This window comes from Plectropomus leopardus, chromosome 14 (assembly GCF_026936395.1).
Source record: "Plectropomus leopardus strain MGB_pleo_1.0 chromosome 14, ASM2693639v1, whole genome shotgun sequence".
Lineage (NCBI taxonomy): Eukaryota > Metazoa > Chordata > Actinopteri > Perciformes > Serranidae > Plectropomus > Plectropomus leopardus.
Genome location: NC_142189.1, coordinates 21,600,649 through 21,626,855, shown reverse-complemented (window position 1 = coordinate 21,626,855; position 26,207 = coordinate 21,600,649). Strand labels below are relative to the sequence as shown.

The following is a 26,207-nucleotide window of genomic DNA, read 5'->3' as shown; positions in this document are numbered from 1 at the left end:
GGCCTGTGGCAGAGCCGCAGCCCCAGCTCTGAGCTGTGTTTTTGGGCAGTGCAGCTCGGCTCAGGTGAGGGATGGTTGTCAGGTGAGCACCACACTGGGCCAAACCTCGGTCTCACTGCGTGGCGCTGTGTATTGCAGCTGGCCAAAAGACAGACTGTGAGCCCTGGCTGTCAACATCTGCTCCAGAGACTGTACCATCTGCCCGAGGCCCGGGGGGAGCATCCCTCCCGTCTCAGACCAGCTGCAGAGCCCCAGACGTGGACCTGAGCAGTCCTGCAGAGGCAGAGAACACGGCCAAGACGCAGTCAGAGCTGCTGTGTGCTGGAACATTTGTCACACACATTTAGCTGTGTTTTATCTGTAGGGTGTGATCACAGTGAGGTTTAAATAAACAAAATAGAGCTTCTTTACAATCTTTCACTGTTTATTGATGGTAAAGGGAGAGTAAAGGGACAGCCCACTGATGTAGCAATTGCAGCTTTAAGGAACTCAAAGTCATATATGCTGGATAGTAAAAACATCCAGACAGATATGGCAAATTTTACTAAAACTGAATTTTAATGCAAGATAAAGTCATCAGGGAGAAAAAAAAAAGGAATGAAGATAAGGAAGAGCATAATGAGGCACAAACAGACTAAAAAGGACATCACTGGGAAAACACAATCCATAGGTGCACATGGGCACAGATATGCAAAGACCTCATCCCCTCCCCTGCACATGGGTAAAAAAAAAAAACCCAAACAGATTTTGTACTTGTTTAGCCTTTTTCTGTTGTTTTTTTTGTGTTTTTTGTGAGTGTTTTGTGTCTCTTGGTGGTCATTTTATGTGTAGTCACTGTGTGTCTCCTTGTTTTGTGTGTGTTGTCATTTTGTGTCTCTTTGAGGAATCTTTTTCTTTCGGTTTTGTGTCTCTTTGTGGTTGTTTTTCCTCTTTGTAGTTTTTTTGTGGCTTTGTAGCCATTTTGAATCAGTTTTTTTGTGTGTCTCTTTGTAGTCTGTTTGTATCTTTTTGGAAATTTGTGTCCCCTTTAAATTATTTCTTATCTGTTGTGGTCATTTGTGTCTCTTTGTAGTCATTTTAAATCATTTTGGTCATTTTGTGTCTCTTTGTAGTGTTTTTTTTTAATTATTTTTTGTTTGTTTTGTGTGTCTTTGTAGTAATTTTCAGTCTCTTTTTGGTCATTTTGTGTCTCTATTAAGTCATTATGTGAATTTTTTGTTGTTTGTGTGTCTTTGAAGTCATTGTGAGTCTCTTTGATTGTTTGAGTCTCTTTTTAGTTATTTTGAGTCGCAGGCCGTGCCTGTGCCCAGCAGGCTTGCTCAGTAATCCATCCATGCATATGCAGTAAAAAAAGATGAAAAAGATGCAAACGTATTTTTTAGAGTCAAATACTCTTCTCAAAATTGTAATTCCTGTAAATTAACTGTGGGAATGTGTAGACACAGTTATCAGTATTTCACAGTACAGTTTATTCAGCCAAGGATGACATTCATTTGTTATTTCTTGAGTTCGTCTTCAAGGGCAGAGCTGCAAGATGTCACAAAACTCTACAGTCTACACAGCTTTTTGTTAAGACCTTTTATTTCATCAATTTGAAAGAAACAAGTAAAAACAGTGTACAAAGTTTATATTATTTGTTTACTAAAGCTGGTGTCCTCAGTCTCAGGAATATGGGAGGGCAGGTACAAAAAGAGTTTGAAATAAAAAATAAAAAGTATAAAATGAATTTCCCTATTTTCAGGTGACAGCAAAAAAGGTGAGCGTGCATAGGAATAAGTAACAATCAAAAACTGAACAAAAAAGTTTGCAAACGATTGAAGTGAAAACAATATCATAAAAACCATTACATTCAATAAGGTATGCACTTTTGAAAAAATGATTATCTGTAATCTTTAAAAAAAAAAAAAATACTGAAGCACTTTTCAAAACTTCGTAGTACACTTTGAATTAAGAGTCTCCGTTAAGCCTCAGCTGTCTGTAAAAGGGGTGTAATCATTCAAACAAGCATTTCTTGTTTTATGAGTAGCCACAATATTTGAATTTACATATTAAAGAAGCTAATTTTGTCTTTACCAACCACATAGTACAAATAAGAGTCCAAATACAATCATTTTGGGGGCATCAAAGTGCATATCATTGGCACAGTTAAACTCATTTTAGTCAATGCTGGTCTCATATAAATAACTCAGAAGCTCATGAAAAGGACAGAAGTCCCCTAAAGTAGCAAATCAAAGATGACTCTTTGTGTGTGTTTCCCCTGAAGCCCAGTTTGTTTGCAAAGTATTCCTAAAGAAGTGTATTGTTAAAGTGACCTCATTGAGGCTGCAGTGAATGCACTGGGTGGAAAACACCCAATACTGTACTGTACATGGAGGAAAAACCCAGAGGAGAGAAGAGTTTCTGATGGGTCAGCAGTGAGTGACCCTGATCAGAGGGAAACCAGGTGGTGTCTGCAGCACAGCATCAAGATAAGAAGGCATCAGGAACTATAAGCACTTACTTCAGGGGGGAGCTATTTATTATCCTGAACAGGAAACTGGGGGTCTCTCAGTGACTCTGAGGTGCAAACAGTTAAGAGGAGGCTAGCTTTTACCTTTAATGATTAATCGCTCTGCATTTTTTGCTGCCATTCCTCAAATCAGACTGTATTGCACAATTGATTCATCAGACTCATTGTGGTGTAGCATGATTTTAAAGACCTATTGATGTCAGTTTTGCATCAGGAATCGTAGAAAAGTGATAAAAATCCTCTCCAGAAGCTGGTACTTCAGTCTCGGGAGAATTAGCCATGTGTTAAAACAGGTTATGTATGCAGAAAGATTGACTTTATTTGATACATTCACTTTTGAAGCCAAAAAAATGTCTTGATGTCTGAATGGTATTTGAATTGTTCAGAAGTCTTATTAGAGAGAAAAACATGTATTTATCACCCACTCAACAAACAACACACTCTCTGCTCACGTGATGTTTTTGGTCCAAAGTTCGCCTATATCTATTTGAAATGGTTGATTCATATTCAGTTGTATATTCTCAATACAAAATTCACACCAGTGGCCTAATTTGTGCATAACATAACTACATTTCCTCGTTCATTATGGTGTATGGATGCCTGCTCAGTATACAACATAACAACAAGGAGATGCAGGGTAGTGTTAACTCTGTTTCTCTCCGTGGTCAGTCTTCAAAGGCCTCACAGAACAACCACAGTTATCTTTGTTTTGTCTTGAATTTCCTCCTTCCTGGAAAAAACACAACTTGCGCATTGGAAATGTTACATCCACCAACGGCATCTGCAGACAATGCTGGGAGGATGGGGCTGTGGCCCCGGTCTTTTGAGAGTGCAGTCGGGTGGGGTGAGGGGAGATGGTGGGACCAGAGGAATGTACGAGAGTCGTTTAGGCCGTCCCACTGGCGGAGTAGGAGAACTGGGGGAAGTGGGGTCTCCGCTCACTGTCGAATGACTCCATACTGTCATCTGTGGATAGAGGGCAAAAAACTGCTTATTTAGTCTAGAACTTGGGAGCGATATGACAATACATACCGGGAGAGGATAATATCGATTTGTGTGCTGTCAGAGATTTTACCTCACCACTTATATCTGTGTATCTCCCCTTTAAAGCTACAGTTGGTAACTTTTGTAAAAAATAACTTTTTGTCATATTTGTAAAAACTGTCATTATGTTCTTGAAGAGGTACGACTTCTTTCATCTTTTAAAAGCACCAGGTTTTTAACCTCATGACATCAAAACATTCATTCAAAAATTATAACTTCATTTGATTTTGTCGATATCACCCAGTCCCATTAATCTTATATACTGTTGATGTATTATCTTATTATTTTTCTTACATGGTGTCTACTGCCCATTTACACACTGGCTGTAATTCACATGCATTTAATGACTCAGTGAAGCGTGATACTTTTAATGGCACTGGCTCTCCAGAAGAGGGGAGACTTTGTACACTGCTTTCATTGCTCTCATTGATAAACTCCCCAAAAACTGACTCAGTCTTCACACCAAAAACACAGCTCAAAATTCTGTACAGATGAAAATACTCAAGATAGCTCTTCTGACTGAATTAATTTGTTCTGGTTGATTCATACAAGCTGTTGTTTGCAAGAGCTTACATGTTTATACAAAATTGAAAATGAAAGGAGACTGTGACAACCATTTCAGGGTTTTCACATGAAAACTAATTCAGAAACCAATTCTTTAAAGGATCAGTAATTCAGAAACCTTTGGCAAAAAAAAAAGTCTGCTTTCATCTTGAGTGAATTGAAAGTGTAATTCTAGGGGAAATTTATTATACAGGATAGGTGGCAATCCATCTTCTTTTCTAAAGATCACATAAGCCTTACTGTTACCTTCAAACACTGATGTTCGACAGTAAGGAGCAGTCTTATCATTTTAAGTTGCGTTTTACCACATAATCGATGTTGTGCAAAGTATATTGGATGTGTGAGTGTGTTAAGTTTTGTGCTACCTTGTCCGGGTGGCGTAATAGTGATGGTCTGTGCTGTGAACTCCTCGTCAAAATATCGTGTGTCCGTCTCCGAGGTAACTTGGGGCTTAAACGGCGGGACCAGCTGTTGGAGAGCAGAGGAGACAAACATATCAGCACATCAGCGGCGTCAGTCAGTTTGTAACAGTTGTCCTCTTGATGACAATCTTCATCTTTTCTAGACGGTGGTGCTTCAGCTGACGTAACTTTATTGATCCCTGAGGGGATGTGATGTTTATCTGAGCTGGGTGTCCTTTCAGTGATGACAGTCTTAAGAAAATGAGGGAGAAAGAAAGCAACATGAACATTTGAATAACTGACCTTCTTCTCATAAACGTCTTGCCACTCAATTCCAGCGAAGAACTTGTGCTGCATGATTTCCTTGGCATCGTCAGGCCCTCCACCTAACCTGAAAGACAGGGACGCAAGAACGAATCATTTTGCGTTATGACACAAAATAATCAATATGGTCAGCTGATAATTTTGTTGTTACTTCTGATACATCCAATTCCTCTCTATATTTATTACACAGCATTGGAAGAAGTATTCTGATACAAATAAAAGTCCTGCATTGAGTCATTTTACTTTGGTAAAAGTAAGGAAGCATTATAAGTAATAAGTATTTTAACTATTAAAAGTAAAAGTATCCAATGCAGAAAAATCCATTATTTAAAAGAATATAAAAACAGCCAAAAAGCTAAAGATTTTATTTTAAAAAAAACACAAAAAAATAGAACTAAAAAATAAGGAAAAGAAAAAGTCCACATAACTCGATATTTTAAGAAAAATATAGATTTAAAAAAATATTTAATTAAAAACTTTAAAATATTTTAAAAAAGGAAAAAAAAATACCCACAACACTCAAAATTCTAAAATAAATAAAGAAACTCAGAAATAATAAAGCAAGAAAAAGACTTCAATGTTTACCAAATAGTTGGCAATTAATTGTATGTCAACCGACTGACGGATTAATCAAGTAATTGCGACTGTACTTGTATAAACTGTTTGGTAATTTAATTTCTAACAAATATATTTCCTAAACTCTTCTTATGTTTTTACACAACAATCTTCATCTGTAAAGTAACTAAAGTGTTCAGGTAAATGTAGTGAAGTAAAAAGGACAATATAAAATGCAGTGGAGGTATAAAAATATAAAGTGACATGAAAAGAAAATACCTCAAACTTGCAGTTAAGTACAGAAATTGAGTAAAGTAAAGTTATATTCAGCCACTGGTATCAGAAATCTGTTTTTGCATCATAAACAATGTGATGATTTCCATTTTGAGATTCACTGATGAGGAAGACACAAAGGCTCCTCACCTCTGCATTGGTTCTTTTTTGAGAAGGCCAGAGAGCAGCGAGCGCGCCTCGGGGCCGAGCGTCCGAGGAAAGCGGATGTCTTCCATGAGAATGAGCTCGAACAGCTTCTCGTGGTCCTGGTTATAAAAAGGCAGTCTGCCGCACATCATCTCGTACATCACCACCCCCAGACCCCACCAGTCCACAGCACGGCCATAGTCGTTGTCTTCTAGCACCTTGGGGATGAGGAGGGGTTAAAAGTTTATTTAATGCAGCTGTTGGGAAGCATAGTGTGTAGGTATTACATTCTCTCATATGACAACATTACTGTCTTATAATACAGTAAAAAATACATCTCATCTACCTTTTGTCACAGAGTATTTATTTAACAAGCCAAAAAAAATGTTTAGCTGCTACCGTTTTATGGCTATAGTTTAGAGTTCAAGCAACCAAATTGTGTTTGGACATCAGAGGGCTGTGAAGACAGCACCTCTTTAGGCTGTACATACAGACCCTAAACCAACTGTCCCCCCATCACCCCACCCCCACCAAAATCACCTGCTCTCCCCCCTGGTCTGGGCTTTTGAGGCAGCTCCAGCCAGCACTGACTCACATCTCACATTAGGAGCAAGGATAGAGTTTCCCCTGGAGCCCTGCATATTTAATCACCACAGGGCCTTCCACACACACACACACACACGCACAGATCAACAAGCTGCAGAGGTGTGGGTCGCTTAAATAAGCAAATGTGTGGCAACAAACACAGACCAGTCCTACAAACAAACTGCTCAATGAACACAAGCAGAGAGGGGGAAATATTTAGCCTTATTATTTCCATAGGATGACTTCTCTCGACAGTTCTTAATGAGACAAACTCCTCCAGTGTTGTGCTCGCTGAACAGCGCAACCTGTTGCATGACTAATGTGCTGCTGAGCAGAGTTGTTCCAAGGTCTCTGGGGACATGTACTGGATTCTACCTCGCCAGGCGGATGTTGAAGGTGAAATCAAGACAAGGAGAACAGTCTGTTCTCTTAAACCTGGAGCAGCGTGATGCTGGGCGACTCAAACCTAAGAATAGAAACTTTGGTTAAAAGACGTGGGCGAATTAATAGTTTTAGATATGGACACAACAGTCCACAGGCCGAGAGAGAGAGGGTCCCGGAAAACAGATGGACGGATGTGTCCGTAAAAGGAACAAAACTACTGTGTGTTTGTGGGTGCACGCGCACGCAGCAGCCCATGTGTCTGTGGGCACTCCGCCTGGCGCTGCGGTGAGTGGTGAGCATCAAGGAGGAGGACTGGGAGGGCAGGGGGAGTAACGTGAAGCCGGTGTGGGGCTAGGATTACTGGGCCGTCTCTATTTCCAGCGCCGCTGTCGTGTGATTCACACCGTGCGACAGCTGGGCCCGCAGCTGCCCCATATATGTAGAAGAGCGCCACAGCTGTGAAGCTGCCAGGAGAGCAGGAGCCAAGCTCATCCCTCATATACGTAACCAGGACTGCCTGCCCGCCTGCCTGCTTGGGCCCCAGCCCCAAACTAATACTGTTACACTGCCCCAAAGGAGCACAGACAGAGGGAGGAGAGAGCAGATAGAAGCACAAACACTTGCTGCTGCTCTGGAGCTCCACTCTGTATACTGCACTTTTTTGCTCACAAAAAAACTTCTGAACGGACACGCATTTATCTTCCAAGCTTGTGAATCTACATCAGTTTCAGCGGCGAGATTAAACCTGTCCAGATATTCCCTAAAAGCTGAATCCCTCAGCCAATAATGATTTTCTTCTTGTAACTACTTAATAAAAGTGACATAGTGATTTTGTCCCACACCTTACTCCAGAGACAAACTGGTCAGGCAGATTGGGTCTTTCTTCCCCCCTCTGCTCTGGGTGGAATATTCCCAGACGTTACAGCATTCCTGTGCAGCACACACAACAAGGTCATTGTTTACTGCAGAACAACCTGTAACACTGCCTGGCCCGCACTCCATAGAGACACTCGCCAGCGACCCTGTTGCCATGGCAACGCCCCCTGATGTCTCCCTGCTCTCCGCTGCCGAGGCTGGAGCTGTCATACATTGTGCTGCTCAGTGAAGGAGTGAAGTGGACTAGATGGAGTTTAGGACGGACAGGTGTTTGGGCTCTATAAAAAGGTTTATAGAAGTATAGAAAATAAACATTTTTGTATGCTTTTCCAGGTGTGACGGGGTAAATATTCAGACACTATCCTAGCCCTTTGTCTCGACAGTTAGAGGCAGATTTGGTCTGACTGATGAAACTAACAGATATGTGTTCCTGTAAGGCAACCTAGCCTGAAGCATTGTGGGATAGCTGTGCCCAGGTCAGTCGAGGCATCCAGGGTAGCGTGGCTCCTCTGGTGCCACAACAGCTGTAGCCAATGTGGTCTTTTCTTTTCTTTTTTTTTTTTTTTTCCAGGGGCGGAAGCTCACGTTTCCTGAGATGCTGCCAGCCAATCCCCCCTCCTCCACCCACAACCAGAAAATTCCAAATGGAGGCTAAAAACAACGATACGACAACTGTGTCAACACGGACACCCTTCTCCCGGAAAACATTTTTACGGCAACAGGCAAGGGGGCTAGAGCAAACACTCATGTACTTACTCACACACACACAAAACGCCAACGCTCACAATGCAAGATCAGGTTACACAGCCCACTCCAACACTTGTCATACCTGCACGCAACAGGGAGTAGCCACACCCCTCCCCATACAGCAAATATGAGAGCAGGCTGCCCTGCCCTGGGCACACTCACACTCATTAACTTAGAGACTTCAGCTGGAGATTAGACAGGCATTTTGGGACAGCTGCCCTTCCTTCCACATGCTTCTCATCCACTGATATTCAACAACACACCACACATTTCTGTTTGGTATCCTCTCATGTTGTGTATGACAGGACTAACATTCATTTTTGGCCTACATATCGTGCTATTCTTTATCTACTCAAAATGATCAAATTTTATTTTTGTAAATGAAGTCACACTACAGCCATGAATGTAATGAGCTCACAATAAAAAAAAACACTGAAGGCAAATAAATATATCAAATGCACATGCTTCCTTCAGGGGCAAACAGGGTCACTGGATGGTTTTATCTCAAACAATTCAAAGTCCTCCACTATCATTAAAAAATACTGTTCATCCCACATCACAGTTTCAGAAACTTTAAAGGTGTTCTGGCAGCTCTGAAGTGACCTGACCGATTACATCATGTTTGTTTTTCCTTTAATTTGATCTATCTGCATGTGCCTACATAAAACTGATCGTGTTGCAAGAGGGCAGACTGAATCACTGTAGTGGTTACCTCAGGTGCTAGGTACTCTGGCGTCCCACAGAAAGTTTTCATGGTGGCCCCGTCTTTGATCCCCTCCTTACACAGGCCAAAATCTGTGATCTTTATGTGTCCGTCTTTGTCCAGCATAAGGTTTTCCAGCTGAGGAAGGAACAGAAGTAAGACAGATATAATAATTCTGGAAGGTGATGGGAATATGAGTTCAGAAATGTACAAAAAATACAGAGAATAGATCATGATGATTGTTTGGGTAATTGTTAAAAAACATTTAAAAAGTACAGATGAAACAATAAGCTACATCAGACTTTATCAAGAGCATGGTCTTTTAGCTGCGGGGCTCATTTAATACAGGCGAGATTGACAGGGTTAATCCGTGGTTAAAGGCGTATTTTAAAAGATCGATCTCAGATCTTATGAATCAATATCAGGTCATTCATTCAAATGAATCGATTCTTTTAACCCGGCTCTAATGCTTACTGTTTTCCTTTGTGGTTTTAATCTTTTTTTAAATGAATGAATGAATTGGTTGCCTAATCCACTGTGGTATTTTTATGTGCTGCTATGGTTACGCAGCAGCACATAATATCTTTAAATAAACCAGCTTACTTAATTTTGATTTTTAAAGGTTTACTCTACAGAACTGTTAGTAACTATTTGTAAACACATTCGCCAGTGAAAGTGCAAATAAAAGCCAACCCCAGATTCACTCTTCTATGGCGTTTTGCCTCACTATATTTGCATTCTTTGGCACCATGTCACTTGGATGTCTGCTGCATACGGTCTGGCATCTGGTCACTACCTTTTTAAAAAGCTCTGATCTCACCTGAGTGCTGTGGGGGTACGTGCCCATAAACATCCCGAACACAGAAAATAAGAAAATTCAGGCATAGGGCCTAGTCTCTGCAGAAAAAAAATACCACCACACACTTCTAGTGGGTCATAACAGATGATTTAGAGGGATTTCTTCTGTATGAGTCTTTAAATTGTGTTTTTTCTAGTGGAGAGGAGGCATGTAACTATGAATGTCACGAATAAACGATGAAAAAGGCCGATATGAAAGAACTGGTTCTTTCAGTATTTATCACATATTTTTTTTCAACATGCTAACTCTTTCACCACAGACAAACTTTTTTTGCAGAAGTTGAAAATTCCGCTAAACACAGGCAGGTGGAAGCATATGCAGTGGTTACATGCAAATTGACCTTAAGGATGTGCATCATGCAGTGTCATGAATTGAGGCTGCCGGGCCTTTTAATATCAGTGTGTCCTCCCTCCCTTTCTGTCTCTCTCTCCCTCAGTTAAAGTCACCTGGCAGCTGTAGCTCACACGTGGCCAGCAGCGCCTGGCCAGAGTCAGCACATCCTCCAATCCTGCTACCCTGGCATTTTCAGGAGAACCCTAGCAGGCTGGGAGCCTGCCTCATAAACCCAAGGGAGAGAGGGAGGGAAGGAGGGAAGAAGGGAGGGAGGGAGGGAGTGCTGTGCTGACCTGGCTGCTATAGTTTTATCAGCTGGAAGTAGTAGGGCTACATATGCCCACTGCAACACCGATAACCCCCACAGCCCTCCTGACACCCAAACATGTCCAATAAGTCTGTAGCATCCATCTCTGCTCACATCTTTAGAGAGTTTTGTTTTAAAAAAGAAGCTGCTAAGTCATCGCTGTGTCTTTATTATTTATGATGATAGACATTTTCTCTTTCTTAAGTAATAGTGCTGTTGTGCCACAATACAGAATCATGTCAATCAAGCACCCAGTGCCCAAAAATCACCCACTGAGAGCGCTGTGTGCATGCTATAACGGGAGACGGTGGCGATGTGTTCAAAGAGGGACTGTTGGTTTATTTCTGTCTAGCTGCAGTAAGCTTACGGACCGAGCCTCCCTCCAGCTGCAGTGAGGTCTGGAGACCGATCTGGGGGAGGCAGATCAATAAGGCCTGGCCACTGCCACTGCTCTGGATGGAGGCAAACCCTATTTATATCCTGCCAGGGGAGAAAGGAAGGGAAGGGGGGAAAAGGAGAAAGACAGAAGAGAGGCCGACAGCAAGGATGAGAGACAGCGAGGATGTGTCTCCAAACCTACCTTTAGATCACGATAGACCACGTTCCTTTCAGCATGCAGGTAGTCCAGCGCTGACACTATCTCTGCACCGTAGAACCGTGCCCGCTCCTCTGAGAATACACGGTCTCTTGACAGATGGAAGAAAAGCTGAGGGGAAACAGCAGAGATTGACAGTGAGAAGGCAGAGGACAGATGAAGAGTTGTTTAGTTCAGGGAAAACAGGAACTTTCTTCAAACATATTTGGATTCAGATGCAGGTGCAGATTTAGTGTTAAAATGGTTTACCTCACCACCGTTTGCATACTCCATAACAAAGCACAAGCGGTCATGTGTCTGGAAAGAGTATTTCAGTCCCTGCAGACAGAGAACAACATGCTCAAAGCAGAACTGGGGGATGTTTTCAGCTAATTCAAGAGGAAGCTGGTATTTAAACAGCTGATTGTAACATAAAACATCTCAATGCAAATTGCACCTTTGACCCTTCAGTTATATTTTTAAACATAAAAGTCTGATGAAAGAGGTTTTTTTTTAAAAAAGGCATCATGTATCCAGTGAGTCTTTTCAACAACTGCTGTGTGGCAAACATTGGTCCCATTCATTACACTGAGCACATCACATTATGTGTTGCCTCCACCCACCACTTAGGCCGAACATTTTGGAGGAGCTTTTCAAAACAACCCACCTCAGACTTACAGAGAAAGAGTTAACTGATAAAAAAGGGAACGTCCAGCGTTGCTATAAAAGGCCCAGCTCGACTGCAGCCTTTGTGAGACCAGCTCTTCAAAACATTCCTGGTATAGCTGCGCCTTTTTTTTCTGAATGGATGCTGCTGGGTTGTATTGAAAAGGCTCCAGAGGATCTCTGCGAGTTAAAATAAGGTTTGGTTTAGGTATATGGAGGGGCTCCTTACTGTCAAGAACGGATGCTTTGAATTCTGGAGGACTCTGTTCTCTGTGAGTGTGTGTGCCACTTCATCCTGAAAAAAAAAGCCACAAAGAGTGTTTGTGTAACTCTTACAATGGCTAACCATTTAGGTATCAGTCATTGCTCCGCTGCCCTCCTTGCCAGCATCTCTCCTCCCCTTTTCTTGCTCATTGGCATCCACTCACTTTTGCTACGATCACCTCCTTCTTTAGGATCTTCATGGCATAGTAGCGTCCTGTGGCCTTCTCCTTTACCAGGATAACTTTGCCAAAAGTGCCTTTTCCCAGGAGTTTGAGGTATTCAAAGTCGTGCATAGTCTGGAGAGCAAGAGGAGAGAAAGTGGCGTCTGGTTACAAACAGAAGCATTAACAAACTCATGCTCTAACTACCCGGGGCACACAATCCCACTGACAACAACACAGAAGCATTTAGAGCACCATTTCAACGGCCATGCAATTTCCACTCCTCTAATGGTTTGGCCTATATGTGGTTGTGTCTCAGTTAACCTCTGACCCCGGCGCTAAGGAGAATGTTGAAAATGGTTGTGTGGGGGACATCCAATCCGGCGGCCTTGGACCTTTATGTCATGACACGTGGGGGTTGTGAAACCTGGTGGACATACTATCTGGTGCTAAGCCACCCACGGCTGATGTTAGGAAAGTAGAAAGTAGCTGGGGAGAGGCGAAGATGGTGGGCTAAAGTGGTGTAAGTGCAAATAAGGCAAAGCTGGATCTAAGAGCAAAGTAATGGTCAACTTGGAAGACGGGCTGGTGTTCAGTATCCTTTTTTTCCACTTAGGAAGGTTCTGAATCGAGTGAAATGACCCTGAAGTATTTAAGTGGAACTTAAGGTGACCAGGCAGTTGCGGTCAAGGCCCCTCAGCTCTGGATCTTCCTGCTTAAGGGTCTGAAGCAGAATCAGTGACATCTTTTAAATCACTTCTTAAACCTATCTTTTTTTAAAAAAAGATTTAGCAAACTTTTATTTTCAACATGTTTTATTGGATTATTATTATTGTTTTAATCTTTTATTATCATTGGGTATTCTATTCTTTTATCTTTTATTTTTGTGTTTGATTTTATTTCCCTCAGTGCAGTCTCCAAGCCCGTTAACTGCCGACATCACTCATCTGTTTTATTGTTGTTGTTTTTTTATTGTTCTTTTTTCCTTTATTCCATTTACTTTTTATATTACTTAAATTAGCTGATTTTATTTGCTTAAGCCCTGAAATATTATAAATCCTTGTTCAACCTTGTGAAGTACTTTGTAACTTTAAAGTTTTTATTATTGTTGTTGTTGTTGTTGTTGTTGTTGTTGTTACTATAATAACAATAATAATAAGAAGAAGAGCTGGTCAAATTGTCTAAATGCTAAGGAAAGGTACTTTAATGTTTCTCATCTCCTTTAACACGGGATACTGTGGACAATCCTTTACAAAGACAGGACATAATGCTGTCCCACATAATGCTGTCGGCAGCAACATTTATAGCAAAGCACCATTCAGTTATTCATGACAACATGTTTTGCCTATCTTGGATACATTTAACAATTATTTTTAATTCAATCATACTAATTAGGATTCATGTAGCTCAGTGGTTCTCAAACAGTCAGGCCAAAAAAAGTTCACCCAGGGAGGCCCACCCCACAGTTTGAGAACCACTGACGTGGATAAATATGAGTGGACAGGAGTGTGTGTGATCCATTCTCAATATGACAACCACTTCTGTTCACTTTTGTGACTGGTAGCCTAAATATTGTTTTGTAATTTCTATTTAAACTTTGGCAATGACGTCATATTTTTCACTGGCCGGGTTGTTCACATTTATATATCCTGCATGAAACAACACGGTTAGAAAAACCAGGATGAAGTATCAAAGATTTCATTTGTCCATCTTAAAAATAATGGAGGTGAAGTCCGATTCTGTTATAACTGCATATGCAGGCCAGGATTTACTCAGGGTGGGAAGAAATAAAGGTGGTTGACTTAATAGTCTATGGCAGGGGTCGGCAACCCTTCCTTCCAAAAGAGCCATTTTTGGGCAAAAAAATCTATCTGAAGCCACAAAACATAATTGAGCCTTTTAATACAGGAAACAGCCTATTTAATCTAATTTAGCCTTTCAGCTAACTACTAATAGGTCTTAATGAGCATACATTTATGCTTTACGATGAGGCGGCTCCTCTGCAAGTAACTATTTAAGATTATAGTGAACTCAAACTTTTAAGCATTGGCAGGGAAAGCAAACAAATGAGTCGCTGCAATAATAAATTCTCAATTTTACTCCGACTATTTCCGTTTTTGTCTTCGGAATCCAGCCTCGCTAGGGAGACTCAAGACAAGCCACCTCTATTGAGGATTGGCAAAATTTAGAGAAAAGGACGCCAGGTTGTAGATGTATGATTCAAATGTTAGTTAACAAATGTTATAACAATTCTTATTTGGTGTATAGGAGGTATTATTGTAGGCCTAAAACAATAAAAAGTGAAAGTTGTAAAATGTAAAAATATATCTTCTTTTTTTCTTGTCAAAGCCACAAGGAGCCACTGAAGAGAGGTTTAAGAACTGCATGTGGCTCCTGGGCTGCAGGTCGCCCACCTCTGGCCTATGGTTGTGTGTCAATGAAAGGACAGCTGAGAGAAGAAGATACACAGCAGAGTGTAAAATGGGCCGTACCACTTTCTGTCTGGGTTTGGTCAGGTACACCTCCATGTCCATGGGGTCAGGAGAAGAGTCCATCATCTCCTCCTCTTGTTTCTGCAGGCCTTCAGCCACTGCTTGGATGGCTTTAGTCCATTCTTCCCTGAGGGAGGCACAGGCAGCAGAAAGATTACATCAGCCCATTTACAGACATGCAAGCCCAGCAGCCCAATCATGTAATTGTCTTCTTATCAACAGGAAGGCAATTTCAAGTGTGAGTTCTGCCAATAGCCAGTGGACCTTGTTCAAGTGCATAAAAATGATTAAATGTGTATGTTTGTGTGTGCTTCTACATGTTAGAAAAACAGTTGTTAAGCAGCTTTCTAGCAACAGGGGCAAAATTCTCTATATGCAAATGATTTGTGTTTTACTGCTCTATGAGCAGAGAGGTGTGTGCTTCTCGCTTGCCTCTCCTCGGGGGTCTCCACGTGGAAGGTGCGCTCGATGACAGTGGTCCACTGCAGGCAGCGGATGATAAATGTGTTGGGCTTGGGCCGTTCCGTCTTCATCAGCTGGCACTCTGACCACAGCCAGGGAGGAAGGGAGGGAGGGAGCCGCCGAGAAGGGCCGGCGTGTCGGGGAGCAGAGGGGAGAGACAGACCCACAGTTATAGCCATTTATCTTTATCGCCACCCTAACAGACACTGTCGGCCAATTTGGAAAAGAACAGGTGCACTTTGGTGGAGGAAAACAGCTCCGATCCTTAACTTGTCAGCCACCTAAAAACTTTTATTTGCAGGCAACCCGATAGCAGAGTGGTTAGAGCTAATACCACATCGGCACACATGCCTTGAGTAGCAAGTCCCCGGTTTGATTCCCGGCTGGTCAGGCCATTAAACCATGTTATTCCCCTACTCTCTTTCTCCACTTTGCCTATTTCAACAACTATCACTTTTAAATAAAGACAGAAAAGTATCCCTAAAAAATCAGATATAACAGCCCTCCAGGATGCTGCAATGTAGTGATCACTACAGTTAAGGCAAAGTCAACCAATCCTTGTGAAATTCTGTGCTATTTTGCAATTTTGCCAAATCACTCAAATTTTTCCTCAAATTTGCCCAATCAGTTGCCCGTGAGTCACCAAATTCACATCCTTGTTTCTGCTTCCGAACATCTCACATTTACATCTACAAAAAAAATGGTAGAGACGTGCCAGGCAAATTCCTAATGTTCTACACAAACGCAGGGTAGACTTTTTTGCCAAGCGCGCTACGTTGTGTCAGAATACAAGTTAAAGTCAGTGACTGACAAACACTTTCCTACTGCAAAACACAACCGGAGAATCACTAAAATGCACAGGCCAAACAGATCACCATGGTAGAGGCTGTGTAATATATTTTACAAAGTGGTTTACTTTATTTACTTTATTTTACAAAGCTGTGCTTGGCTCTTTTCGTGACCAGTTGTGTCCTAGCACGCTTCTGTGATAAAGAAAATAGTTGAAAATGTAAAAGTCTTGAATAAAATATTTCAACTTTTTCAGCCTTTTTGGTAAGTCTCTTATAACACAGAGAGCAGTGTGGTTTTATTCTAATTGGACCCAGTTACCTTTGTTAAATAATTAATTATACAAAAAGAAGAAAAAATATACTATTTTTGCAATTTTAACATGCTTGCGCCATGTTATTGCAAAAAAAAAAGTCTAAAAGCAACGCAGCATGCATCGTAGCATTTTAGGTTGACAATCCCCCCAAAAAGCCTGATAATCCAGGAGGGACTGTTGTAGTTTCTGATAATTAGAAAATGTTTGGCGTGTACAAGTTTTACTTATTCTTATCAAAGACTTACTAAAAAGCAAATCATCACATCCTTTCCCTCTGTTGAACTCCATTCTCACACTTTCGCAGCAAATAGTTGTCTTGTAAGCAGTTTGCAAAACAATTACTCACAACAGTCTAATAACTGAATTTGAAAAAGCAGAGATTTCCATCTGCACCTCCCTCACATTAACATCTGTTCCCAAATGAAACATGTCAGCAAATATGTCAGAACGTGACACAAAATGGCCTCTGCCTGATAGATGGAGGACAGGGGAGTGGACCACCACTGAGATCCAACATGGCTCCATCAGGCTGAATATGTAATCCAGCTGCAGCAGCCCCGTCAGCAGCAGCGCACCATGTGTCCTCTGCGGTGGGGTCGCAGTGGTGACAAAAAGCAAAGCCACCGCTGATGGAGACGGAGCCTCAGAGCGGCGCCCAGATAAATACTTGAAATCAGGCGGCTAATAGCCACGATAACTCAAGAGTGTCGGAGAGGAAACATTTTGTTAAACAAACAGTATGCTGTCTAATTGCTGTGTTCAGTCATCTGCACAGCTTATCGCAGCAACTTTTCTCTGATGTGAAGATAGAGTGGGCTGGGCTGCTTTGGGCATTTTGTTGTTGTGCTTTTCTGTCACAGCATAAAAAGCAGGAGTTTGGGGGAGACACACACAGAGAAGAAGAACGGCATCCGATGTATTAATGTCAGGAGCCAGACATCTTGTGTGCACGTTGACAGAGCTTTGCTTTGCCCTGGAGCGGTGCCCCTATTGAAGGAAACTTGCAGTGAAGCTGTTGAGGAGATACTACAGCCAATTTGGTAATGTCTCTATTCATAATCATTTAAAATGACTTACAGTAATTAAGGGATATTTTGTTAGAATATCAGACAGGATTTACTTTCATTCTTTTACCTCATATACACCTCGACAAGCTGTTATAAACAGTTTCTTCCTGTTAATGATTACTATTCAGGGTGGACAGGGAAGATATGTAAAAATCATCTATTTGAACACATTTGTTACAACAACGCAAGTAAAACAAGAAAAGCAGCAAACAAAAAAAGGGGTAAAACAAGCTGCCAAGAAACAGAGGGGAAAAAATGCAGTGGTTTCTCTGAAGCAGATACTCACGTGCGACAGAGAAGTTATTTAAGGGGGTTTCCAGCTGGTCAACATCTTGCGGTCGCTCTTTGTAGCCAATGAATGTACCATCACTCTTCAGGAGAAAATACCTCGGCCTCCAGGTCTTGATGTATTCTCCTGATATGAGAAAGAGATTGAAAAGGGTCGCTGAGTTACAGGAGACGAGATAAAAACAACATGCGAAAGTGTCATAGGGAGTTTCAGAGGGTTTCTGCTCACGGACAAACCTTAAATGAAACATTCTCAAAATGCTGAGCCATGCACAACCGTTTTGTTTACATTGTGGTTTCATGATTAATGACAAAACAGTCCTTTCTCTCTTGGTTTTAATTCCCAGAGGTGCAACTCATTTCCTGCAATCTAATTACTATGCTGTTCACCAGTGCTCCCTAAAATGACCACCTTGTCACCGTCTTTCTCTTACTGTAGGTCAGCTGCAGGACAAATGGTGGTTTTAGTAGGAGTCAGGACCCTTTCCCCCTGTCCCGTCTGTCCCCTTTCCAGCAGTCACTGGCAACGTAGACTCAGGGAACATTCAAACTATCCAAAAACTGTCCCATCCTCCCACTGTGTTTGTGCATTGTAAAACCAGTGTGATGATTCTCTCTTGACCAATCAACAGACTGCAGCGTTACGAGCACCACCTTTTAGTATCGGATCAGAGTGCTAGCTAATAAAATGGGACAGAATGCAACAGTTCTAATGAAAACAAAAAAATAACCATTGTACTGTGTAACGAAATTAAGAAAAATGATCCAGACTTTAAAATAAAAAGTACAAAAATAAATGCAGCAGAAACAGAGATGGGTAAAACCCAGCACGCACATTATTCACAATTCCACTTGACCTTCAAGGCCATCAGTTGGAGATTTGGGTACGTTTTAGTAGTTGCAGCTAATGTAGCCTCAATCTGCTTTTTTTTTTTAAATGATGATTTGATATATGTGACATTTTAAAACAAATACATGAAAGGTCACATACACTTATTAAAATGCCAAAGATTACACAATAAAGTTAATTTTTTTTTCATTGTGGTCGTGGCTTCAAGAAGATGGTGTTCTTTGGATAAAGAACTTCAAATTCTCAGATTTTAATTTATTTTTTTAATTGATTTTTTTTTTTCAAACTTGTAGTTTTCAGCCTCAACCAACTCTTACTCATTGTCAAACTACATTAATTGAGGAAATTTATCAAATTTTGTGCAGCTAACTCAGTAGCGTGAGTTCCCTTTTACATTTACAGCTTTTGGCATCTATATTTTAGTTCACTATTTTATGAACCACAACCACTCTTCTGTCTCTTTCCCATCAATCACTTTCTAACACCAGCATCATGTTTGCCAAAGCCTCAATTCGATTTTCAAATAAAACTTTCCACAATTCCAATTTTCTGGACAACACCCATAACCTCAAGCCATGCGTGTGCATCCCATTCACTTAGACACACCAGCATCACACAAATGAATCTCTCGTAGGCAGACAAAACTCAATTTATTCCGGTGATGCTTCAGGAAATGTCGTGCCAGATGTTGTGCAGACGGGGAAAAAAATAGCTTACATACCATAACAAGGCAGCAGCACACAGTGGAGAGGGACTTGAATATTTATACAGGAAAAGTGTAATTTATTTTTAATTACGGAGCCGCATATTAACCCCATGCAGAGCTGTAGCAAGCTGTCCTTAATTGCCCCATTTCCTCCAACACAGAAGTGTGGTGTGTGTGAGAGAGGGAGAGAGGGTGTGTGTGTCTGTAAGGGAGAGGTAGGAGATCTGTCAATATGAGCTTCTGTTACTCTCCTTTAAACACACATATGAAACTGATAACATATCATGTATGAGACATTGCAGACCAAACAGCAGCTCGTCATGACTCCTCTGTATAATGTACCTTCTTATAAAATATTTAAGGAGAAGACAAGAATTTACAACACTGGCTGAATGTCACGTTTCCAGATTTGTCACTTCTGACACCTCAAAATTATGAACTTCCTCTCCCCACTTCTTTTCTACATTTGAGAATGTGATAACATGAGGAGCAAAGTCTAATAGGACGTTTTCCATATGGCTTTTCTCTGTCAACATTGAAGGTTAGGAGGAAAGGAACAGGACACTTTAGAAAAGCACATTCTAGTTGACAACATACAGCAGGGTGAAGCTTTACAGGGTTGTACCGAATGTCATTTTTTAACATTCAAATCTTCTATTTAGATGTTAAAGCTTCAAATGTATAGCCCCTTTCACACATGCACTATAAACCTGAAATTATCAAGACATTACAGGAGGAGCTGTATGTGAGAACGCAAATGTCAGAATAAGTTGGATCAGACATTAAACAGACTTTATCCTGTCTGCTTCTTTCAGAGTTTGTGTAATATCCGACTGAGCGTGTCATTGTCCAGAGAATTCATAGCAAGAGAGAGGATGTGGTGATGATGCTTCTATCATGTGGCTCACGCAGAACTGGAAGAAAAAAAAACATCCAAGGATAAAGAAGAAGGGTCATTTACACGAAAGACGATAATGAAAATGTCTGAAGAGATGATGAAATTTGGAAACTTCTGACGGTAAAGGCTGGATCTGAAACTAACAAATTTCAGGAGGGGCAAGTGACACTGTGCTGTGAAAGACTGGTAATTCGATGCAAGCATCCTTGAGCAAGATACTGAACCCAAAATAGCTCCTGATGGCTGGTCAATTGTTGTGCAAGTGTGTGAGAAGGGTTACTGAGTGGCAGGTGGCACCTTGTACGGTAGCCTCGGCCAACAATGTGTGTGAATGTGTGTGTGAATATGACATATAGTGGAAAAGCGCTTTGAGTCTTCCGAATACTAGGACTTACTTACTTAATACCAAATTACAAACTGGCTACATGACCACGGTGTAATTGGCGTCATGTCCTGCATCCTGCACGCTCTACCCAGGCACCACCCCTCACATAAACCAAAAGAAAAATATGTCCAGTGGGTGAGAATACTTCTGACGTGTGAAAGGGAAACTCCTTAAATCTCCAAACTTGATTCTTCGCACTTGGTCCGGAGTTCACATAAGAAAATGATATTTTGATAATTTAAGGTGCTGATAGATTGCTGCTAGATCACCCAGTTAATACAAATGCATGCCTCCTTTTTGTGCGGCAAGCAGGAAAGCAAACAGGGACTGCAGGGATAATATTTTTGAAAAGCTGAACACCAACAAATATGGAATGAAGCAGTTACACTCTGTCAGATAAAAACATTTAGCTAATTATGGAAATGATTACATCTTTTTTTGGTCTTGGACAATACTCTGGAGTTATCGGAAATGTTTGGATCCCACAGGTCAATCACATAATCCTGCGCTGCCACCGCTGGAATCTGGGCTAATTCTAAAAAGAGCATAATACTTATAATATTAAAATAGCATATCCTTTTCTGCAACTGTGCATAAATAGCCAGTTTAAACAGAATAAAAAGCCATGCAAAAAAAATCTGAAAGAAAACAAAAACTCAACATTTTGAATGAAGCTTCATGCCTTGTAAAGCGGCTGTCTGTACATCAAGCCACCCATACCAGAGCAAACAAACAAGAGTAAAAGCACCTGAATTACTGCAACTGGCAAGGTGGTGGCACCAGCCACCACTGTAGAGGGAACATCTGCCCCAGAGCACAACATACTTTACTCTTCAGTCGACGAGCAGATGTCCAATACGTTATTACATTTTTCATCACAGCACAGGAGGAGATTTTTCATCTGGTTTCTGCAGAGTAAGTGTTTTCACACCAAACACAGCTCATTGAGAAATTAGCTAACTGAAGTCTTTGTCAGCCGTCAGATTGCCACTCTCTCCACCTCCCAACAAAGCTGCTTGCACTGGAGGTGCTGTCCTAATTAAAACACACATCGGCAGGAATCCGTTTGGTGGATTTCCCTCGTGCCTGTTTCAATGTAACACAATTACTGTGATGAGTCGTTTGTCTGATTTTAAACTACGAGCCTCACCAATCAACTTCCACATCAGTCACCTACACGTGCACACTGGCCTCCAGAGAATCCACGTGAATCGTGTTATTCATCACAAGCCCTCAGAATACTTCTTTACTTCAGCATAAAATCAAAGCACAGAAAAGGTGCCATTTAAGAGTACATGTAGCCATACAAATATGAGCTGTTACTGTTCAACACAGACATAAGTTGCCAAAATCTTTCAGACTATGGCCAGAATGTCTCCTGAGCCTTTTCGTACCGATCCTTGTTTTCCTCAGCTGGGCCCCAGCTGGTGCCTCGTTCTGTGGTCAGGTTTTGGCTGACCCATATCCCCCTGCTATAGTCCATGCCAGCCCACAGTGGGGACAGTATGTGCACAATGCAGAGACACCATAATGAGCCCCCTACCTGACACCATGACACCAGATGAAGGTACATGCTTGTTTGAGCGTTAAAGACTAAACTTTCAGTTTAGAAGTTTTGCTTTGGCAGCAGGAATGCAGCAAATCACTTCCAGACTGAGTGAACACCTTAAATACATCATAGCGTTCAGATCCCAATGGCCAGAGACAGGTGTTTATGTGTACGCATGTATGTGCTTGTGTGTAAATACATTTGTGTGTGTACACTGATCTGTGAGCAGTGAAAGGTATTTGTGTGTTCACAGATTAGAGCAACATCCAGTTTGGAAGGCTCTGAGCTTTTCCTGCCAGCTCCGCTGACGCACAGCACCCACCAGAAGTAGCATGGGTGGTCATACGTGACGCAGCAGCGCATGGCATGGCGTGTGTCAGCTTGACATTCCCTTGCGCTGAGGTGGCCTCGGTCACATGGATGTCGGGAAGATGACAGTGCCGGCTCACTGTCCTCAGACACTAGAAGCTTTAAACAACTGTCACTTTCTTGAATTATGCAACTGTGAAATGAGGGAAATTATGACAAGTCTGCAGAGTCACTGGGGCGAGGCCACACAAAGAGGTAAACAAGCTCATGTAGAAATGTGACACTCAAGGTCTAAACTGTTGTGATGTTAATGAAATGGTTAGTGTGATAGTGTAACTGCAAAAACTGTTTGAAAAGGACAGTTCCTCCTAAAATCAAAACAGAATGTTTGAGATTTCGGCCACAGAGATCTGAGATGAGCTTTCTCTCAAACATAATGGAACTGGATGGTACTCAGCTTGTGGTCCTCAAAGTGCCAAAAACATAAATTTGAAAAACTTAGCAGCAATGTCACAACAGGTAAGAGTAAAAATATGATGATATGACTGATTTTGGTGTGAACTGTCCCTTTAAATTACCCTTATGAATGTAAAACAGCAAAATCCTATGTGTGAGGGGTTTTTTTTTCATCTTTCACAAAGCCTGTCACAGAGATGCAGCACTATGAGATGAAGTAACTCTACATCTGCGATGCACATCCTCAACAAGAACACGCTCTTTCTAGACAGGAGGACACTGCAACTTCCTCGTCTGGGACCACAAACCAGGTCACATGACAAGTGTGGAAGCAGCTACATCCGGTTGTCTGTGTGTGTGTCTCCGACACTCTGCAGCCAAACCCCCCACAAACAGTCTGCACTCAGAGAATAGACAACAAAGATGACCCTTGTCAGCTTCCTATTTATACCCATTTCCTCTTCTACTTTTATTCAGTTCTACTTTCCACACTGTGGCCTTTCTTGAGCACTGACATGACAAGAAAGTGAAACTGACAGCTATTTGGAGAGTAAATGTGGAAACAGCATTATTTTATGGTATAGCTGTAATATAAACCAGCAAATAAATCAAGACTAATCTATGTTCACTGACTAAATACTAACCCTGCTCTCAAGATTTTAAATGTCTCGACTTCAGTGCATTGTAGAGTAAACCCCAATTACATCCTGTGTACAATGAGAGACACGGTGCAGACTGCTGACAAAAGACAATGGGCCTCGTAACAACACAGGACAGCCTTCTGCTTTTAAGTCAGTTCATCATTTCTGATGTAAACTAAACCCTTTTTGATGTCAACGTGTTCTCCAAAAACAGGAAACTGGCCAACAGACATACTGGCCACAACCTAGATAAGATAAAACCTGCTTCAAGTGTCAGGTCCAACTGTAACTGCAGAGACACACTTAACTGTGAGGAAATCCTCTAACGATCTGTGTCCCAGAATCAAAGTTTTTCTAATAAAAGTCAAGTGTGACAGCAGACATGTGGCTGAACTCAACCAAATTAGGGGAAGGATTTGACACCAGATGAGAGATGAGAGAACTGGAGGGGATGAGAAAGCTACGCAGTGTGCAAAGAGTTGTGCTGAGCGGAGTGGTAGTGAGACAGATCACTACATATGTTCCTCACATATGTAGGACTGTGAGTGGGGGGTGTGAGCTCAACTGAAGTGTGTATGAGCCATGCGCACTGTGTGTGTGTGCCTTTGTGTGTGCATGGGAGGAGCTGTCAGGGCCTGATAGAGTGTCTTTACATGACAAGCAGCTGCTGAGGTCTGGGATGCGCGCTGGGCAAAGTGGAAAATAATGAACGGAGAACCGCTGCCAAACACAACAGAATTCATCTTTATTTGCCAACTGCTGCATGGCCCTGTATGTGGACAGCTCCAGCCTGCCACTGCCACGCCCTCTATACCCCAAACACAAACACACACACACACAAAACAAGGTAGGGCTACAGCTGTACATGGTGGAACGTCTTCTTCTTGTATGCTCATGCATGTGTGTTACCAATCATAAGCACTGAGTGCCTTTGCGTACCAGTTTGTGGTTTGAAAAAGTGCCCCAAGATAGTTTGCCTTAAAGCAATGTGAACCTTTATCAAGGAAATCTTTAAAAATTTAATCAAAGGACCTTTTCTTTTTTAAAGATATTTTTGGGGTTTTTTTGCCTTTATTGGGCAGGATAGATATCTCGTGAAAGGGGGAGAAAGAAGGGATGACATGCAGCTAAGGGCTGAGGCAGAACCTGCAGCCGCTGCAGCGAGGACACAGCCTCTGTACATGGGGCGCCCGCTCTCCCAACTGAGCCACTGGATGCCGCTCAAAGGACGTTTTTTACACTGCCTGTTTAAGGCGGGAACATCATGGCACTATGCAGCCTCGCCATTCAGTATATAAGGTACAATTGCAAAGGAAAAGATCAGCCGCAGTTAAACACAGACAGTAAATGATTGTTTTTGCCATTTTATGCCATTTTTATAGTTTAGAAAGCGCGGGCACATATGTTTTATGTCTCACTAGAGGCCGATGCCGCTGTGTTTGACACCACACCCATCATGCCTCTTTTAATTCTGCGATGCTGGCATGCTGTCTAAAATCACACACTGGAGTGGAATGATGAAGCCCTTGTTTTGTCCAAAGGAGGCACAAAAAAGGGACTTCTTAGCGGCCCTATAGCGCAATCTCTGTGAAAAAGGGCTGAAGTGATTCGCACTATTCCAGATGCTGAGATAATCACAAGAACTCGCAGCTTCACAAATCTCAAGGTTTCACCTGACTCCTCAAGGTCTCAAGGATTTAAATTTACATTCATGTTTTCTTTTTGCTTTAAAACCATTTGCAAGTTAACTTGGCTTAAGACTCCCTGACAGAAAGGGCAGCCAGACAGGCTCATTGAGGGGTCAATAAATAAAAGGAAAAAATGTGGAAGGCTTTAGACAGAAGGGGGAGAGAGAGAGTGACAGAGGTTAGTGGCTGTTTCCGAGGAGCGTCCTGTTCTGTCCGTCTCTACGTGACAACGACAGGAATGTTGAGGTCCCAGCTGCTGTGGCTTGTTGGCTTTTAATAAGACACATCATGCAGCATTCATCGTGTGGCCCCCAAAAGGGGAGGCCACAGTGTCCTAACAATGTGTCCAAACTAACAGCTTTGCTGCACGTCATCACTTTATCTCCCCTCTTGTATTCCTTGTCTTTCTGCTTTGAAGGATTTTAATAAAATTTCAAGAACAATAATTGAAAAAGAGAGGCCCACCTTAGTCATCTGGCACTAAATAAACTCTGCACACACACACTCACACGACATGTGGTCCAATGTAAGAACACACACACACAGTGAGACGAACCAAGAGAGGGTCACACAAAATGCGCCTCTCAGTGCCCACACCCAGTGGTTGGACTTCCTGAGGGGGCTGCTGTTGGGTTTTGTCCCCGTCTGGCCATTCATGGCTTGGGGATGGGAGGAAGGGAGCCAGTGGTAACTGCATGAACTGTGCATGTGTATGTGTTTGAGTGGTGAGAATCGGATGAGAAGGGGGGGTAGGCGGAGGTTGAGGATTAGGGAATTAGAACTCCAAAGCGAGGGAGGAGGGGGGAGTGGGCTGCGCCTTTTGTTGGTTTTTCCTCAGCCGCCCCCGCCATCCCTTCGGCCCTTTTCTGCCGGGTTCTGCCTGTAGGCTGCAGCTGCGGCCTGCCACCCTGTGCCCTGCATCTCAATGAGCCACGGGCCGCCCGCTCCAGAGGAGAGGGGGCTCCCTGATGCAGGGTCACCACTGAGCCCCAGCAACCACAAACTCCGCCCCGCACCATCCGCTGCTCTGAGCCG

At 42.1% G+C, this 26,207-nt stretch overlaps 1 protein-coding gene across 2 annotated transcripts in view; it reads right to left on the bottom strand.

The window, feature by feature from the left end:
- Positions 1–1,563: 1,563 nt before the first annotated feature.
- Positions 1,564–26,207, bottom strand: part of akt1 (AKT serine/threonine kinase 1) — a 37,553-nt gene continuing 12,909 nt past the window's right edge. For both annotated transcript variants that reach the window (XM_042500282.2, XM_042500281.2), the window contains exons 3-14: positions 17,689–17,817; positions 15,201–15,312; positions 14,769–14,895; positions 12,280–12,411; positions 12,081–12,146; positions 11,456–11,524; positions 11,192–11,317; positions 9,122–9,250; positions 5,821–6,035; positions 4,822–4,909; positions 4,483–4,585; positions 1,564–3,475 (exon numbers count right to left, since the gene is read on the bottom strand). In XM_042500282.2, coding sequence (XP_042356216.1) covers positions 3,396–3,475; positions 4,483–4,585; positions 4,822–4,909; positions 5,821–6,035; positions 9,122–9,250; positions 11,192–11,317; positions 11,456–11,524; positions 12,081–12,146; positions 12,280–12,411; positions 14,769–14,895; positions 15,201–15,312; positions 17,689–17,817 — 1,376 coding nt within the window. In that variant the 3' untranslated portion in view covers positions 1,564–3,395. The remainder of the gene's footprint in view (positions 3,476–4,482; positions 4,586–4,821; positions 4,910–5,820; positions 6,036–9,121; positions 9,251–11,191; positions 11,318–11,455; positions 11,525–12,080; positions 12,147–12,279; positions 12,412–14,768; positions 14,896–15,200; positions 15,313–17,688; positions 17,818–26,207) is intronic.